Source organism: Ziziphus jujuba, chromosome 8 (assembly GCF_031755915.1).
Source record: "Ziziphus jujuba cultivar Dongzao chromosome 8, ASM3175591v1".
Classification (NCBI taxonomy): Eukaryota; Viridiplantae; Streptophyta; class Magnoliopsida; order Rosales; family Rhamnaceae; genus Ziziphus; species Ziziphus jujuba.
Genome location: NC_083386.1, coordinates 24,840,013 through 24,858,122, shown reverse-complemented (window position 1 = coordinate 24,858,122; position 18,110 = coordinate 24,840,013). Strand labels below are relative to the sequence as shown.

Sequence of the window (18,110 nt, the reverse complement as noted above, 5' to 3'; positions counted from 1 at the left end):
TTTTCGTAGCTCCGATGTGTGAAATACATTACATACCTGTGTTAACTCTTCCAAAAATGCTAACTCGTACGTTACAACACCAATTCTTTCACTAACCTCATAGAAACCAAGATAATGAGAACTTAGCTCTCTCTGTCAACCAAAGCGTACGGCTCTCTTCTACGGAGATAATTTAAAAAAACTCAATCTCGGACTTTGAATTCAAGATCTTTTCCTTGCACGTCGGCTTAACTCATTTATCGACCCTGAGCTGTCTTCAAACTCTCCCGGATGACCTTCACATTATTCATAGTCATCCGTAGGTGTTCGCATCCAATTCACATTGGTCGTCGTGTGGTGCTTCTCCTCACCCACTTCACTTCAACCTAGTAGGGTTAGACACTGCCTTCATATAGAATCTCATACGAAGACACCTCGATGCTCGCTTGGTAGCTAATATTACAACGGACCTTATCAACGACAATTGCTTATTCCCACTTCATTCGACATTACATAATGCACGGTCTTAGCATAACTTCCAAAGTGTAAATTTTGCACTTTCCTTGTCCAATGACCTGTGGTGGAAGGCGATGCATTAGTTAAGTCTCACTCCAAGTGTATCTGTTAACCTTCATCATAGTCTTGAAGTAAAGCTCAAATCTCAAATAGTCGTGATGGTGATTGATACTCTATGTAGTCTCATGATATGAATTACGAACAGCTCGACCGACTTGTCTCAATGAGAACCACTATCGTACCAGTAAAAGGTGCGCTAACATTTCTACCTCCCGCTTCCATTTGTCGGCAACTTACGTACCTTGATTCTAATTCGACAACTTCCTTTATCGTGCTAATCCACCAATAATACTTAGTGAGCATTCGATATATCTTTATACCTTTGGGTTGTATCACATACATCGAATCATGTGCTCCCTTTAGGATCTCTTTTTTGAACTCAATTGGATTCTCAATTGGCGATACTTAAACCTTAAGTTGTTCTTGGAAAAACCATAACATAAAACAAATAATAAATATATTTTAAACCATAATTTTAAATAAAACATAAAATCGATGTAAATGAAATTCATGCTAAAACACCGATTTAAATAAATAATAAAAACATGAATAAAATACCTTTAATTTCAAATATCACTTTGAAAAGCATTTAATTTTTGATAATCGGTCGGAAAAAAATATCTTAACACCTTAAGGTTGATCGACACACATTCATACTCGGCAACGGGTATCGATTATGGGGGGTCACCTTGTTAAGTCGTTGGTAGCCGACACACACCCTTAGGCAATCATCATTCTTCTCCATGAACGAAACAAATGTCATTCACGATGATAAGCTTGATCTAGTGAAACCTTTATTCACTAAATCTTGCAGCTAAGCCTTTAAGTCCTTTAACTTTGATAGAGTCGCACGGTATAGCGGTACTGAAATAGATCGATGTCCAAAGCCAATTCAATGGTGATTTGATATCCTTTTTACGGTCGTAATCCAGGTAACTTATTGGGAAAACGCTTTCGAATTGCTTCCCACTATTAGCACCTTCAACACTCACCACCTGCTCGGGCATCAACCACATGGGTCAAATACCCTCGACAACGATTCTCCGATAGCTCCTTGGAGACGAGGATAGAAATTAACCACGGTAAAGACCTCCTAACTCCTCCACGAAGCACCACTTCAGGTAAGCTGAATCACTTTTAATTTTACTCCTTTATGGTAACGGTCCATAAACATAAGAACTACTCAATCCATATCTAGGACCACTTAGAATCCCAAAAAGATTCACAGAATTGGATCTTCTCCCATTACTTGACCTTCGATAAAGAAAAGGCAATCCTCGACCATTGACTAGGCCATAGGAATTTCCCGTTAGGATAGGTGATTCTAATTGACACTCATGAAGATTAGAGTTATTTAAACTTGGGCAACGTATTTGCTTCGAGACAAAGGGAAAGAACGCTTTAAGATGATTAAAACAAGGGAACAGACGCAGATGGGAAGAACAACAATGCACAGTCCCTTAGGAATACTAGGACCTAAAGCTCTGATACCAACTGTCAGGACCCGTCCAAAATTCCTCACCGGAACCCTAGACAAACCCTGATCCCAGAGAAACCCTATCGGACCTTCCAATGGAAAATCCGGCAGAACCTCCCCTAAGGGTTGGACTTATCACAAATTTCCTGCACTGAAAACACATTTCTATATACATCCCCTTATTCCTCCCACATTACTACAATTTAATTTCCACAAATTTGCAGCACTCCAAATGAATAACAGGAAATCAGTGCATAATTAATAAATAAGTGTCCAATACAGTATACAGAGCATTATACAAATGAATATGAAATTAATATAATGTCAGATAAGGAAGCAATACAAGATGGAGAGGAAATGTTTCTTGGACTTTCGGCAATGAACTGAGACGTCGAGTTTGCCCCGAACGATCAATGTCTCCCAACCTAGACCTAGGGGAACGAAATTTAGAAATATGAGATGCTAATCATCTCAGTGAGTGACCCTATCTACTGTACAATTATAATAGTAACGAAAATTATAGTACATTTGATTAATTAAGAATAAATAAGTAAATAAATAATAATTAATTAAAAATAATATTTTCTCTCAAAACCCTCACCATTCACTCTGTTGGAAAGGTTCCCCTTTTAAAAGATTTTCGCAAAACCCGTTATTTGTATTTAACCAAGGAATCAATTAGTCAACTAAATATCAAATAAAATATAATAAATCAAGCATCCAAAATTTATAATGAAAATAAAATAGGAATAGAAATAAAAATAATTTCGTAACAATTACTAAATGATAATAAATGTCATAAACAAATAATACAAAAATATTAATGAAACTTACATTAAGACAATTCAGGAAATAATAAAATAATTAGAATGAATCAATTAATTAAACAATTAAATAAATAAATAAATAAACCAAATTAAAACCTCCATTTAAAATAAATAATAAAAACAACATTAAATATATTCTTAATTTAAACACAATTTCAAAATATTTATTTTGAAATCCAAGTTCTGAAAATCACTTGATACACCCACTATATACCAGTGGCGCCAACGATACCCAGCGTCCCAAGGTACCGCCAGACAGGAGGTTAAAGAAAGAAACCGGCATACGGTCGCGTGGCGTCCCACCGGGCCGCTGCAAACAGGCGTCCCGGCCATGGAGGGGGGGCCCATCCTCATCCGATGGAAACCATAGGACAACCCCATAATCACCTGTGCACTACTCACACCTACCTGCGCACTCATCACATCCACCTGCGTGTTAATCATACCCATGCATAAGGAATACCAGTACGTGTATGGTGCATCTAAAACTCGTAAATCATAAACAAATATTTTTCAAAATCTCAAAATTCCATAAATATCATCGGGTTTATTCCATCAAATTAAACCCGTAAATTTTTCACAATTCCTTTATAAATCATCATCATAAATTCATCTCATAAATTCCACCAATTTCAAATCCATCAACTCTCAATTCCATCAATTTAAATATCCAAATTTTCCAATGGCATAAATATTTTTGAAACATAATAAATTAAATCAATATTTCTTTCTCAAATATTCAAAAACCAATTTGAATCAAATATGAAAACCATATAAATTCCATATAAAATTAATTCATATAATTGTGCACAATAATTGAATAATAACCATAGCAATAATTAAAATAAATCAAACCACAATTTCTTTAAATTCCCAAATATATTCTTTTGGCACCAAAACATATATTAAAAACATTATAAATTGCCAACACAATTCTAGTTAGAAATTTTCATAATATCGAATACATAAACATATTTTGGAAATATTCAATTATGAAATATTCCAACAAATTAATTTGATAATTAATAATTTCAACAAATAAAACCACTAAATATTTGGCACATAAAATATCAATTTCAAATATTCAATTCACACAAAATATTCACAAATTTAATTTCCGAAATTAATTTGAAGGTGGATCACTCACCTCGAGCACGCAATTAATCCAAGATCCTCTATGGGATCAATTTCACGATACACACGTGCTCCTAGAACAACAACATTACACATCTCAAATAAATTAATATTTTATTCGGGTAAATAATATCTGGTACCCGGGGGGTTTAACACAAACTTTAACCAAAATTGACGAGTAATATACTGAATCGAAGCTTATGGAACGAGGATCGCATTACCGGCCTCCACTGACCTCAATTCCGTCGGTGGTGGCTGGAATTTTCCCGGGAAGTACCGGTCGAATTTCATCTCCTCAAAACTCACGAACCATATCAAATTTAAACAATTGGAGACCATATTTGAACTCAAATGACCCAAAATAGGGGGAGAGGGGTGGAAGACCGGAATGGGTTGGCTGGAAATGGCGAGAATCGCCGGAAAACTTAACCCGTCGCCGCCGACTTCACCGGCCCGATCTGGGCGCGTCCGGGGCATCTGGTCGGGAAATTTGTAGGGTGGCATCATTGGGGATTGGGATCCCTCCCTAGCCGGCTCGTGTGCAGCAGGGAGAGAGATATATCGGCGGGAAGGAGAAAATGAAGAAAGAAGGAGAAGAAGGAAGAAGAAGAAAGAAGAAGGGTCCCGTGGGGCTTTTTTTCCCACGTGGGGGAAAGGAAAAGAAAAAGAAAGAAAAATAAAATAAAAAATAAAATAAAATAAATAATTAAATAATATTAAAATAATACTGTATTTGAAAATTTTTACAGGTCCATAACTTTCAAACTACATATCCAAATCGAACGTGCCACTAGTCTACGGACTCGTATCGATGAGTACTTCACAACTATGCATGAGTCAAAGCTCAACTTTATATGAATAAAAAGTCAACTCTGGCACCCTTTGGACAGTTTGGACCTCAACTTGTTTTGCTCATAACTTTCAAACCGTAGCTCCGTTTTCAACGTGCTACTAGTCTATGAACTCGTGACAATGTTTACTTTTTAACGGTACCTCGGTCAATGTGAAATTCCAACAGAAACAAAAAGTCAACATTTGACTCCTTTCTCGGTCAATGACAATCAAACCCGGTCAACTTTGGTCAAATTTGAGAAATTTTTGGTATACTTCGAGACGGAGTGTTACAATGAAGGCAATGTAAAATATGATATTCGATATTTTATAACAAAACAAATAATAAATGTTGTAGTTTTATATTGTATATTAAATTTTACTTTTAATATGTAATTATATATAAAACTTTTGATAACCTATTTTTATCTTAAAAGAATTTTAAGTTGTTTTTAAATTTTGCTAATTAATTTTGTAATGGTTTTACATTTTTTGTAACTATATATATATATATAGATGAATACTTATAACTTATTATTGTAATAAGTTTATAAATTTTAAAGGTTTCAATTGATATAGAGGCTCTACGCAGACAATTAGTAGCAAAGCATTTTCTTGAACAATGATTTTATATTCAAATCCCCATTTTGAATGTAAAAATATAAAATAAAATAAAATATATGGTAATAGAGTATGGTTATCTTTTATTATACCATTTATATTTCGTGTCCATTAGTAGTGGAATCAGGCTTACAGGTGTTTAATTTGGCGATTATTGTGTGTCTTCTTGAAAAATCAGAGATATGTTAATTGAGGAAAAGGGTAAGTTCTATTCATGAATTTCATTACGCATCCAAGTTTAAAAAATTCCGTGAATATAATTTACCAACAAGATGGTCTTTAAAATCCAACACTTTTGAGCACTCCAACTACTCGGTTGAGGCAAATTAAATGGCTTGAATTCAGTCTTCATTGATCACTAAGCTAGATTTCCATCAATCTTGGGGATGCCTGCAGATGGAGACCCCCATCAATAAGTAGAGTGAGCATGATGCTGTAACTGACTGCCTTATTTTATCCCTCAGCTTAAATTTATAGCTGCCTAATAGCTCAGCCGAATAAATCATCATCTGTTTGTAAGAAAACTCTTTTCCCAAAGATAACCTTGGACCAGCCTAAACATATTATCACAGCCGAATAAATTTAAAAGGGCTTTCTTGCTTGAATAGGCCATTTTCGTCTATCCATCTCTCTGGCCGAAATTCTTCAGCATCATCACCCCATTGAATTTTCATTCTTCCCATTGCATAAGGTTGGTAGGCCACCACATTTCCTTTTCCGACACTGAATCCATCTGAGAATGTATCATCACTAAAGCAAACCTTCCCATCCTATATATATATATAATATTAATCCAAGCGTAGAAATTAATTTCCTACTTCATAGGTAAAAGCTTATACATAGAAATTTATATATACCACCGGAAGTGCAGGGTAAAGTCTGAGTGTTTCAGTCAAGGCAGCAAGAAGATATTGCATTTTGTCGAGGGCTTTTTTGCTGAGTCTCTGTTGAATTATCTTTCAAGTTTGCTGCTTGTCTTACTTGCAGTGCAATCTCTTGTCGAATGTGTGGATTCTTGCACATCATGTAAAGAAACCAGGAGAGAGTGGTAGCTGTTGCGTCTTTTCCGGCAATTACAAAACTAGGTATTATGTCCCTTAAATACTTCATATCTGTCTTTCTCAGTTCAATAAACTTTGACAAAAGTCTTCTTTCTTTTCCTGCATCTTTCAATTATCGAGACAGAGGTACAGTGCTAATTAAAAATTATACAGTTATAAATATTATATGTAATTAATTACTATATATATTATTATATTATTTTTTATTAGGATGGGGTTAGGAATGTCAACGGGACGGACGGGACTGGTTTTTAAAATCCTGCCCCCATCTCCTGGTAGAATTTTTTATCCCGTTCCCGCGGTTTTTTTCATTTTTTTTAGAGGCGGGACGGGAACGGAGATTTCCCAATTGGAAATGAGACTGGATAGTTTTTTCCATTTAATTTTTTTTTTAATAATTGATATAATTTTTTGTTGAGAAATTTATATAATTTTTTTTATGAATAAAATGTAAATAAAATGATTAAAATGTAATAAAAATACAATAAAATACATCAAGGTCCAAATTTACAATTATAATAAAATACATCTTTAAAAAATATAATAGTCCAAATATAAAAAATAAATAAATATAAATGGGGCATTTTCGGGCTGGATTCTTTATTCTTTGGTCCCGGCCCGTCTCCGATTCGGACCTTAAGGATTTATCCTAAACCCATCCCGTGGTTTTAATTTTTTGGAGAAAAACTGTTTCGTTAGAGATGGTGTACCGCAATTTTCAAGATGTGCAGGGCAAATTGACATTCATAGGTGGGGTGCTCATTTAATAAGTACTATTTTCTTTGCCTAGATGTTGATTATATATTTATATGTAAGTAATGCTAATAGAGGGGCCGATTCAATGTCCAAAAGGATTGGAAAAATCATATGTCTATTTTATTTTAAATAGACTATAACTTTTGGCAACCATTTTGTTAAGAAGTATTAATTTACTGTTGGATAAGCTACGATGATTTGTTACATAGGTTTGTCCTAAATAGGCGTGGGCTGAGCTCCATTGATGTTTAGGAAGCCGAAAACTTATTTTCCCCAGCTTCTCAGCCCAATAACACTTTGCCTTTAGTCTGCATATTTTTATTTATTTTATTATTATTATTATTTTGTAATGCTTGGAACGGTGCCGTCCTGCTACGACAACGGTTATGAGGAGACAGACTTAAAAGCGTTTCTTACACGTGTTGAGTTTTAGCCTGAACTTTCAGATTCTTCCCTAGAAAATTTTCTTGTATTGTCCTTTATGATTAATGGAAACAAAGAGTTAATGCTCATGTCCTTCAACATAATTTGGGTGTCTATACCACCTACCCCTAATATAGGGAATATGGGAACACAACAACAAAAATAACATATTGAAAAAAAAAAAAAAAATTAAGATTTAGGATGACATTCAATACCAAATATCATGAAAAATAGATTGTGTCAATAACAAACTATATGTACATGAGAAAAAATAAAATAAAAATGACAAATCATATGCGAAACATAAACAAAAAGAAACATTTAAAATTTCAATAATTGCTATCTAAAGAAGTTGATGCTACTTAAAATGGATAACTTTTTTTATTTTTTTATTTTTTATTTTTGGCAATATACTTAAAATGGATAACTAGCGTTTCAAGTGTTTCACATGGGAAACAGGGGTAGCAGAATTGTAAAAATTTGCATCACAAGGTAAATAGCAACATAGTGTGGTAGCAGAATTATTAATGATCGATAATCCTGTGTATTTACATATATATTTTGATCATTCACATTAAATATACATATAAGAGTTTAACTCACAATTGATTATGTTGTGAATCCTGAACTTGTTCGATCTTGGTTTTGATGACCTTATACACAAATTCATCGACCACTTTGATACTTTCCTTAACGCAGCTTCAGATCCAACGTTAAGAAACCTTTTGACTGTCCAGAAGAAATCAACATAACGACCAAATGTAATTGCACTTGCTTCATCAAAGGCATTGGAAAACCGAGCGGCTTCTTCATCATCCATTCCATAATTAATGTTGTCCGGTTCCACACCAAGAACAACATTGAACATTGCGTCTAAGGTAGATTTCATCAAAAGCTCCTACCCACAAACACAACGTCAACCTTAATAATATATCAGCAAAAAACATATATATATATATATATATATCTACATGTAGAATTTTTGGTGAATTTTTAATTATATATATATATATATATATATTAAGTTAAATTACCACTTTTCCAAAAACTTAAATAGATAAAAGGTGGGTTAATTGAGCTTAATTTTATATCTTTGCATGTATTTTTATTTATACTAAGTTGAAGTAAACTTTTTTTCTTCCAAAAGCTTAAGCTAAAGAGGTGGATTAATAATTTCTTTTAAATTTTTCTCCAACGAGTTAGCCTACTTGCATGTCTATCGCTTGGTTGGATTTTGCAGCTGCAGAGACAATCCAAGGGACTTTGAGTGCATTGGTTTTGAAGACTTCAGTGGGTGAAGTCTCTCAGAGAAGTGATAACTTTGATACGTTTCTCTCTTGTCTCTGTCTCCATCCACCGCGAAAATCCCATCACGACGAAGATCTGACAAAACGCTACTGAGCGAACCCCTGCAGGGCAGGTTCACTAGGCCACAAAATTAATTATATATATCCAACAAATTAAACTGTATACAATTTTGCTAATTGATATGAGTAAATTTTTGGTTCTTTGATTTATTTGGTCTACCTATAATATTAATTGGAAAAAATTAGAAAATAAAATGGGTAATTTCGTACATGTTATATACCTTGAAAAGTTGGTTTTGAGAAAGTATTTGAGGTTTGTACAGTGTAAACCTCAGTTCTGAAAAGACTAAAAACCCTGTAACTTGTGTGTTTGCGAGCAAGGTCGTCAGTACCGTAGCCATGAAATAGTTGATTAGCTAGTTTGAGACTGTACCGCCTAAAGGGTGGTATTTCTTGTTCTGCTTTTCAACAACATGGGGGTATCTGATGATGAATATAGTTATAGATATAGCTATAATTGTTGCAGTGACGAATATGGAATAGGAAACAAAATCCATGATGCTTCTGGATATGAGATTAGAAAAATGATAAACTTCTATAGAAAAAGCACGAGTCTTTTTTTGGTCAGACGAAAAAAGGATAAAAGGGTACTTGCAATTAAAAGTGGTGGATCTATTTGTGTTGGTCGGACAATTTTTATACATCTAGAAATTATATTTATAATTTCATAAGTATGGTCAATCCCTCTATTTAGAAGATAACGAGTGGTACTTGAACCTCTTTATCTTTTTTATCAACGTCCAAATGCTTTATCAACTCTTTTAGCACCTGGATAAAAGCAGGAGTCTTTCGCTATGTGAAAGTTTTTCAAGTACAACTATGTTTTATTTTTTTTGCATCCTCCTTTTTGCATGTATTAAAGTGAATTTTTTTTTTTTTAATTCAATGAAAATTTCTATTGTCTTTAGAAAAGACAATATTATTTCAACATTTGAATATTATATATTAATCAAACATAACATGTATGCTTTTATAAACAATTTCTTAGGTGACAAACATCTCATCAATTTTGATGGAATTTATAAATTTAACTTTACATCTCATTAATTTTTTGGGGATGTATGTGTCACTACCATAAGTAGGTAAGTAGGTTATACCGTCAAATAAAAAATTATTATATACACATATTTAGATACTACTTTATTGATATATATATACATATTTTACAATTCATATTAGAAATGAGTGTATTCAAACTCTGAACATTTTCGAGAGCAAACCATGGCTTTGCATTGCTTTGATGAGTTTCAATGGTGTTTCAACATTAATTTGTGGGTGGAAGAAATTAAAGCTCCACTCCATTAGACTTCTGCTAGTTGCCTTGTGCCATGAACTTCAAGAGCTTTTGGAGGTAGTGCTCCAGTCCACATCTGTGATTGATATATATATATATATATATATTAAATGTCACAAGCAAGAAATTTTATTTTATTTTTTTTTTTTTTGGGTGGTTGTTGTTGTTTCCGTCACAATCTTGAAACTGCATACAAATGGAGGCCTTGATCCATTTGAAGGGTGAACATGGTCCGGTAAGTAGCTTCTTTGTTCTCATCCACAAGTTTGAAATTAAACGAGTTGAGGAGAACGGCCGCTACGATTTTCATTTGCCTATAAGCAAATTCCTTCCCTAAGCAGATCCGAGGTCCAGCCTGAAAAAATGATTTTCTAAAGCTGATTAATGAAATTTGTAGAGTCAAAAATAGAAATAATATTGACTGACATGAAATGCAGTGAACTTAAAAGGGCTTTCTGATCTGAAAACTCCATTATGAAGCCATCTCTCTGGCCGAAATTCCTCTGCATCATCTCCCCATATGTAACTCATTCTCCCCATGGCATAAGCCATATAGTTCACACCATCTCCTTTCTTTACTTTATAGCCATCAGGAAGAATATCATCCTCCACTGAAATTTTCCCATCCTGTATTCAACACAAGATAATTATGGAGCTGATGTCTCTTGAAATAGAGATACAAACCTCAAACAGAAAAACACAAGAATAAGAATTTAAGTGTCTCAATATGTTACTAAGCACTTCCCCCTATTTGCCACATCAATAGGTTCCTAATGTAAAGTAGGAACTATATTCCCAACAAATCAAAACTGTATATATAATATATAGAAGATATAACGTTATCCTTGACAAAAAAGAAAACTGTCAAGAACTAAATTACTCGGTGCAGTTTGAATACTCTTTAGTATTCTTATTTTACTCTTCAATTGATCAAGTGAAAACTAAAAGAAAATTACCACAGGAACAGCTGGATATAGTCTAAGAGTCTCAGTTAGAGCTGCATGAAGATATTGCATTTTTTCCAATGCTTCTTCAGTTATTAACTCTGCAAATTCATCAGCAGATTTGCAATTCTCAGCTTCAGTTGCTTCTTGGACTTCCTGCGAAATCTTTTCTTGAACCAAAGGATGTTTACATATCAAGTAAAAGAACCAAGTGAGTGTATTTGCAGAAGTGTCCTTGCCAGCAATGATGAAATTCAGAGTTATATCTCTCAAATATTGATCAGTCATGTTCTCTGGATCCTTTACACTTCCCATCAAAAACCTTGACAATATATCTTCTTTTGCACACTGTTGACATAAATATATGATCAATTAATACAAAACTGCAAAAGATTGCAAACAATTAAAGACAAAAATATACTTACATCAAGCTTTTCATTTTTCAGCTGCTCTCTCTTGCGTCGGATTAAATCGAAAATGAAATCGTTGATAACCTTGATATTTTTCTTAAGAGAGGCTTCCATGCCAATGTTGAGAAACCTTTTAATCCTCCATGTCAAATCAACAAAGCGCCAGAACACAATAACATTGGAATCATCAAAGGCCTTGATGAATCTATTCCCAATCTCATTTAAGCCAGATAGAGTATTTAGATTGATTCCAAAACCCACCTTAAATATTGAGTCTAGAGTCAGTTTCATCAACATATCCTGCCAGAAGAATTACTCCATTTATGCGGAAAACAAATCACAAAGATACGCTTCAAATTTACTTTAAACAAGAATGACTTATATGGAACATTAGAATGTGTTCTGGTGGCATGGATTATTTGTATGCATATTTCTTCAGTGTAGACCAAACAAACCTGTAAATCTATTATTTGCTCTGTTGCTGCCACAGTCAAGACCTTTGAAGCTAATTTTGCAGCATTCACTCTGAAAACACTAGTACTGAAATCTCTCAGAACTTTAGCTGAAAATTCATAGCTAGCAAGCTTCCTTTGATGGCGCCATTTATCTCCATCAACAGCAAAAATTCCATCACCGAATAGATCTCTCATTACATCAGAATGATACTCACCCTGCGAAAGGAATTTTACTTTCAATTGCATTTGGTATATATTAGGGGACAAATAAAATGAACCCTACCTTTACGTAGTTTGGGAAGTTAGTTCTAAGTATATATTCTACATTAACTGGATCAACAGTATAAATTTCACTGTGCAACGGTTCAATCAGGCGGAATGTACTGTGCTTCCGTGCAAGAGTTGTATGATAATCAAAGACTCTATGGAAGTGTATCAATTGATTCAATATCAGACCAGCGATTGGAGGACATCTATCCATCGATATTGAATCTTTAAGGTAAAAATATAGAAACAAAACTATAGTTACCACGAAAAAAAGGATTAAAATTCCAAAAAGAGCCAAAAGAAAAGAGGTTGCAGAGAACAATCCTATAAGAAAGACAACAGTGGCAAACGCAAAAAGCAGAGTACCCATTCTTCAAAAATACACTTACTAAGAATGTTCTGAAAGGATTTTTTTAAGAAGGTTTATTCTGTGATTAGAAGGCTATCTGATACTTAAAGGCACTCTGTTCTTCTTGATGGTTTAAAATCTTTAAATTAGTATTATGTCTCATTGAGAATATCTGCAATTGAAGTTTCAATCCTTGGGATTATCAATGAAGTTGTTTTCAGCTCAGCATTGGACTTGTCATTAAGCCTTGATTAATGCTAACCTTAAAAAAAATGTTCCATGTTCAAACAAGTGCTTGGAATTAAATAAACATATTAACGTATTATAATTAAATCTAAGCATCCATTATATATCGTAATTGACAAACAAATACCTTCCCATCTTCATGTCATCATTTAAGTCCTTCAAAACTCCTATGATTTTGTCCATCTGAACATCCGGTGATCCTCTCACCGAAAATTCATGAACTACCCCATCAATTTCAATCATGCTACAGCCCGGGACTTCCTTCTTTATCCCTCTTTCCTTCATCAATGTTCTAATTCTCTTCACATCCTCAAACCTACCAGATTTGGCATATATATCACACAAGTTCACATAGAAAGCATGGTTCAGAGGCTCCAAGTCAACTAAATACTGTGCAACCCTTTCTCCTAACTCTACATTTGCATGCATTTGGCAACCTCCAAGTAAAGCACCCCAAACGAATGCATCTGGCTTCATAGGCATACTTCTAATCAGCTCCTCTGCCTCTTCAAAGAGCGCAGCTCGGCTAAGAATATCAACCATGCATGCATAGTGATAGACCTCTGGTTCGATCAAGTGAACTTGTTTCATGGCAACAAAACAGCACCGGCCTTCAGCCACTAAACCAGAATGAGCACAGGCCGACAATAGCCCAACAAATGTAACATGGTTTGGCCTCACCCCTTCTTTTTTCATCTCTTCATATAGATTCAAAGCTTCTTTGCTGAACCCATGTAGAGCAAACACTGAAATCATTGCCGTCCAAGCCAAAGTGTCCTTCTTCTGCATTTCCTTGAATACCTCATACGCTTTTTCCACACATCCACATTTGCCATACATGTCAATCAGAGCCGTACCAATTACCATATCAGACTCCTGGCCGCTCATCTTCAGGTAACTGTGAACCCATTTCCCATGATCAATTGCACCAAGAGAAGCACAAGCCGACAGGACACTAGCTATTGTAATCTTGTCGGGTCTGACCATATCACTGCTCACAAGCTGCAGTTCACGGAAAAATGCCAACGCTTCCCTTGGCCGACCACCTTGAACGAAACCTGTTATAATTGAATTCCACGTGACAATGTTTTTGGTACTCATCTTCCTGAATAAACCCAATGCCTCATCAAGTTCTCCACTTCGCAAATGCCCAATAATCATCGAGTTCCAAGAAACAAGATCCCTAGTGGCTGTCATTTCATCAAACAACTTCCGCGCACTACGCAAAGTCCCATATGCGGAATACAAAACTATCAATGAATTCTGAACAAAAACATCATTGTAAAAACCATACCTAATTACTTGGGCGTGAATGCTCCTACCTGTGCGGCCATGGAGTCTGGTGGTGCACTCCTTTACTAGGAATGGAAAAGTGAGGCAGTTGGGCGCAATTCCTTCACTGAGCATTTGCTTATACAGCAACAACGACTGAGAAGAACAGATTTCATTCCCACCACCATTGATTTTAGATGCATAAGCTCTGATCATGACGTTATAGACAAAGAGATTTGGATTCTTCATGAATCGGAAAACCACGGTAGCATAGCCAAGAGAACCCAAATCAGAGATGGCGCAGAGGAATAGGAGACGAGAAAGAAGCAGGAATTTATCACTCTGGAGTAAAAACGGAGATGTAATAATTTGGGAATGGATTTTTTTAAGCTCTTTCATGTTCTTGCATTCTTCGATGAAGCGTGAGATTGCGTTCCTAAGATTTGCCATTTAGCTATCTTCTATATTCTATATTACCTACCAATCTGGAACTGAGATTCAAATCTTTTGGCGCCCGATTGTAACAACCAACTTTTTCAAGATTCATGCGTCTTATTTTTTACTTACTATTCATTAGTTCTAAAACATATATATATACAAACAAACACACATACACATGAAATTAAAAATATGCATCTAGTACAAAATTTTAAGAGTTTTTAAATTTGAAATGAAAATGTATAACACTAAAGTAGAAAGTGAAAAATAAAATTGAAGAAAAAATCTATAAAATAAGAAAGCTTAGATTATAGTGAAACATAGGTTATAGTAATTTAAATACAAGAGACAGTTTTTCTTCACTCATAGGAGTCCGCAAGCATGGAAGCAAGGATTCAGTAGCATACACAAAACAACCATTATAAAGATAAACATTATATTTCCAAATCGCTGTATAATTTTCGGTAATATTTGTAAGGAACAAACGATTGAAGATTGACAAAACGTTAATTACATTTGAACTCTGAACAAATATTTATGTGAAAAGAATTCCCCATCGACCAATTGACAGCCAAGGGGATTCTTTACCAAACTGTTAAAAAGTAAATTTGTAAAATCCTAGTGAGGTCAAAGTTGTATTAAAGAAAACCTTCAATTCCACGTCCTGCTATCTGGTCCCTGTATATAAATAGTGCTTCTTCCATGACTTGGCTTGAGCCAGCGACCGAGCTCTCTTCTTTCCAGATGGATGTGTTGAAAAATAATTTCTTCCTAAAGAATCAAAGCCGTCAAACCTTTCGAACTTCTCATACACCTGCGGTGCTTCTCTAGGGTCATATCCAGCAGATGCCATCAACAGCAGCCCTATGTAATCCGCTTCCATTTCATTCCTAATTAAATCACAACAAATGAAAGATTATGGGAAAGGTTTAACCCAAGTAATAGATGCGTGGGGGTTGACTAAAAAGAAGGGAACATTGAGAAAATTGGCTAAATATGATACTTAAAATTTGGAATGTTTTCACTTAAATTAAAGACTGTGACTCCCTGAAGTACTTATATTGCAAAACTAAAAACTGCAAATGACCTTTCAGAAGGACCACAACCCCATCTTAGAAAGAAACAACCTAGTAATCCTGCCTTAAAACAAAGCCTCCTGCTTTTGCCTATTTTTGTTTTGTAGCTTAGAGTTAAAAAGTACTTGCTCCTCTAGCTTTTAAGTGGAGAATAATCAATTACAATAAGCCTTCGTTTTAACATCAGCTCAGACAAGCCATCATCAAAAGAATGTTTTCACTCGATGTTTTATAAGGTCTGCAAGCTACTGCAATTTACCACGCAGGCATCTAAAGACTTACACAGATATTAACTGAACAAGCCAAATAATTAGCCTACTCCACAATAGCAACTTGAGTTTATATGGATCAACTTCCCGGTGCCCATAATACTACCAAAATCCAAGCTAAATTACAGAAAGTACATTTGAGAAACATAATTTTGGCCCTGTTGGAAATTCCTAGTAAACCGGTTCCACGAAATGATGTCAACAAGTTTGTGAGCACAAATCAGGCAGAAACACGTCACCACCGCAAACAAATTCTCTCTTAATTTCAAAACTAATTGTATGGTGGAAAGCTATATTTTCATCAGCCAATATTGTACCTTCGAGAGAAAGGAAGCTTTAAGAGAAGATTTGACAATATCTTAACATTATCTATCTTAAATTTTTCGGAAAGTATAACCTCCAAAATAGCCAACCACAGATTCCTTGTAATACGCTCTGCTGCATGTCTAGCAACAACATGCCCGACCTAATAATAAGCAATCAAGATGAAAGATACATTAAAAATCATAAGCAAGCAAAACGCACTAAAAGAGCTAACGGACTAGAACGACTCCATACCTCATGCCCAATTATAGTTGCTATTTCAGCATCACTTCTAAAATGTTCAAGGAAGCCAGTGTAAACGACAATCTTCCCTCCTGGTAAGCAAAACGCATTGAGAACCGGCTCATCCACAACCAGAATCTCCCAGTCCAATCCATCCAAATGCGATGTGGCCAATTGAACCCCTTTCTCCTGACCCTTCTTCCTGCTTTGCTGAACCCATTTATCATCAAGAACCTTGTCTTCCAGAGACCATTTTCCTTCCATCTGCTCTTCTCCTCCTCCAAATTCCTTCAGCCCCGTCAATGTCTCACGCCTACCACTTCCCTCATCTGCCAGCCCCAAGTCGCGGCAAACTTTTTGGCGACTTAACCCTCGCTGCAATGCCTTTAGTATCTCGTCGGATATCAACCTAAACCGAACACTTTGTGGGTGTTGCAGGCAATATCTTGCCCTCAAGGTCATCCTTCTTGATATTCTCAAACATTTCTTCTCCGAGCTTCCTCTCGCATTTTTTGGGTACAAGCACTAAATGGGTTCTCTTGAAGTAGGGAATAGTTTCTGAATTCCAAAAATACACAAATATCAAAACCCCAGAGCCCACAAGAACCACAATCATGTCGTTTATAGGATTCTGCTGCTGAAACCTGTGCCAAGACCACCCTCGTGGCTTTAAATGTTCCACCTGATTTCGATCAAAATAATAGTACCTCTTTGCATAGCTATGAAAGGGACTGTACTTTGTCCTTGTTGTTAAGCCGCAAAAATGCAAAATTGATGACTTTTTTTGTGGGATGGCAGAGTATGAGAAATACCCAGAAAACTTAGCTGTATTGTATGGGGTATTTCTGCAAGTGAAACCGGAAGGCTGAACTGGGGAAATCTTGGAACTGAAACTGCGAAACCTATCGAGAAAAATCTTCGATCTTCTGTAGTAGCTTCCCATGATCTTTGCTTTAAGAGCTCATTCAGAAAACGCAGGCAAAGAGAAATCGCCGGTCAGTCAGAGAGTAGCGGTGAGCGAGGCGACGACGGCTTTTTGCTTGGTAAGAAGTTTAGGGGTTAGGGCCTACTGAACTGACGAAGAAAGCAGAAACCTTGTTCCGCCCGCCTAAAACCTTTTGTATTTTCCCGCCACTCCTCTTGCTTATTATGATCATTAAGCGCTGAGCGCATATTTTGCCAACATTAGAACTTAAAACAAACCACCCTCCATTCTTGCCCTTCATTCTTTTTGTAAATTACGTCTTTGCCAGCAATTGCCAATTTATTTATTTATTTACTCTGTTATCATTTTTAAAAAAAAAAAAATATATATATATATATATCCAATTTAGAAAAAAATTGATAGGAAAAATATTTCTATCAAATGATCATTTTATTTGTTCATTGAAAAAATTAATATGTAAATTATGCAGAAAAAAATTACTATTTCATCCAGGTTTATTCATCTAATCAAATTGATCGCTTAAATACTATTCATCTAGGCAAGCAA

At 35.2% G+C, this 18,110-nt stretch overlaps 1 protein-coding gene and 2 pseudogenes across 2 annotated transcripts; all 3 read right to left on the bottom strand.

The window, feature by feature from the left end:
- Positions 1 to 5,808: 5,808 nt before the first annotated feature.
- Positions 5,809 to 9,549, bottom strand: LOC125421601 (cytochrome P450 704C1-like; annotated as a pseudogene).
- A 492-nt stretch (positions 9,550 to 10,041) lies between these two features.
- LOC107414368 (cytochrome P450 704C1-like) lies at positions 10,042 to 14,893 on the bottom strand. Of its 2 annotated transcripts, XM_048470944.2 has the most exons (6): positions 12,439 to 13,117; positions 12,156 to 12,371; positions 11,716 to 12,000; positions 11,303 to 11,638; positions 10,773 to 10,973; positions 10,042 to 10,701 (listed from the first exon to the last, which is right to left on the bottom strand). In XM_048470944.2, the coding sequence occupies exons 1-6, from the start codon at positions 12,790 to 12,792 to the stop codon at positions 10,519 to 10,521; spliced, it is 1,575 nt and encodes a 524-aa protein (XP_048326901.2). In that variant the 5' UTR covers positions 12,793 to 13,117; the 3' UTR covers positions 10,042 to 10,518. The 2 variants fall into 2 exon arrangements, with proteins under 2 accessions (XP_048326901.2, XP_024927200.3); XM_025071432.3 differs by lacking the exons at positions 10,042 to 10,701; positions 10,773 to 10,973; positions 11,303 to 11,638; positions 11,716 to 12,000; positions 12,439 to 13,117 and adding an exon at positions 13,145 to 14,893 and having other exon boundaries at positions 12,201 to 12,371.
- A 121-nt stretch (positions 14,894 to 15,014) lies between these two features.
- Positions 15,015 to 17,762, bottom strand: LOC107414366 (mitochondrial metalloendopeptidase OMA1-like; annotated as a pseudogene).
- Positions 17,763 to 18,110: the final 348 nt, after the last annotated feature.

Coding starts and splice junctions, on each gene's coding strand:
- LOC107414368 (XM_025071432.3), bottom strand. CDS start 14,739: ATGGCAAATCTTAGGAACGCAATCTCACGCTTCATCGAAGAATGCAAG. Junction 12,372..13,144: donor GATGACATGAAGATGGGAAG/GTATTTGTTTGT, acceptor TTCCTTTCGCAG/GGTGAGTATCATTCTGATGT.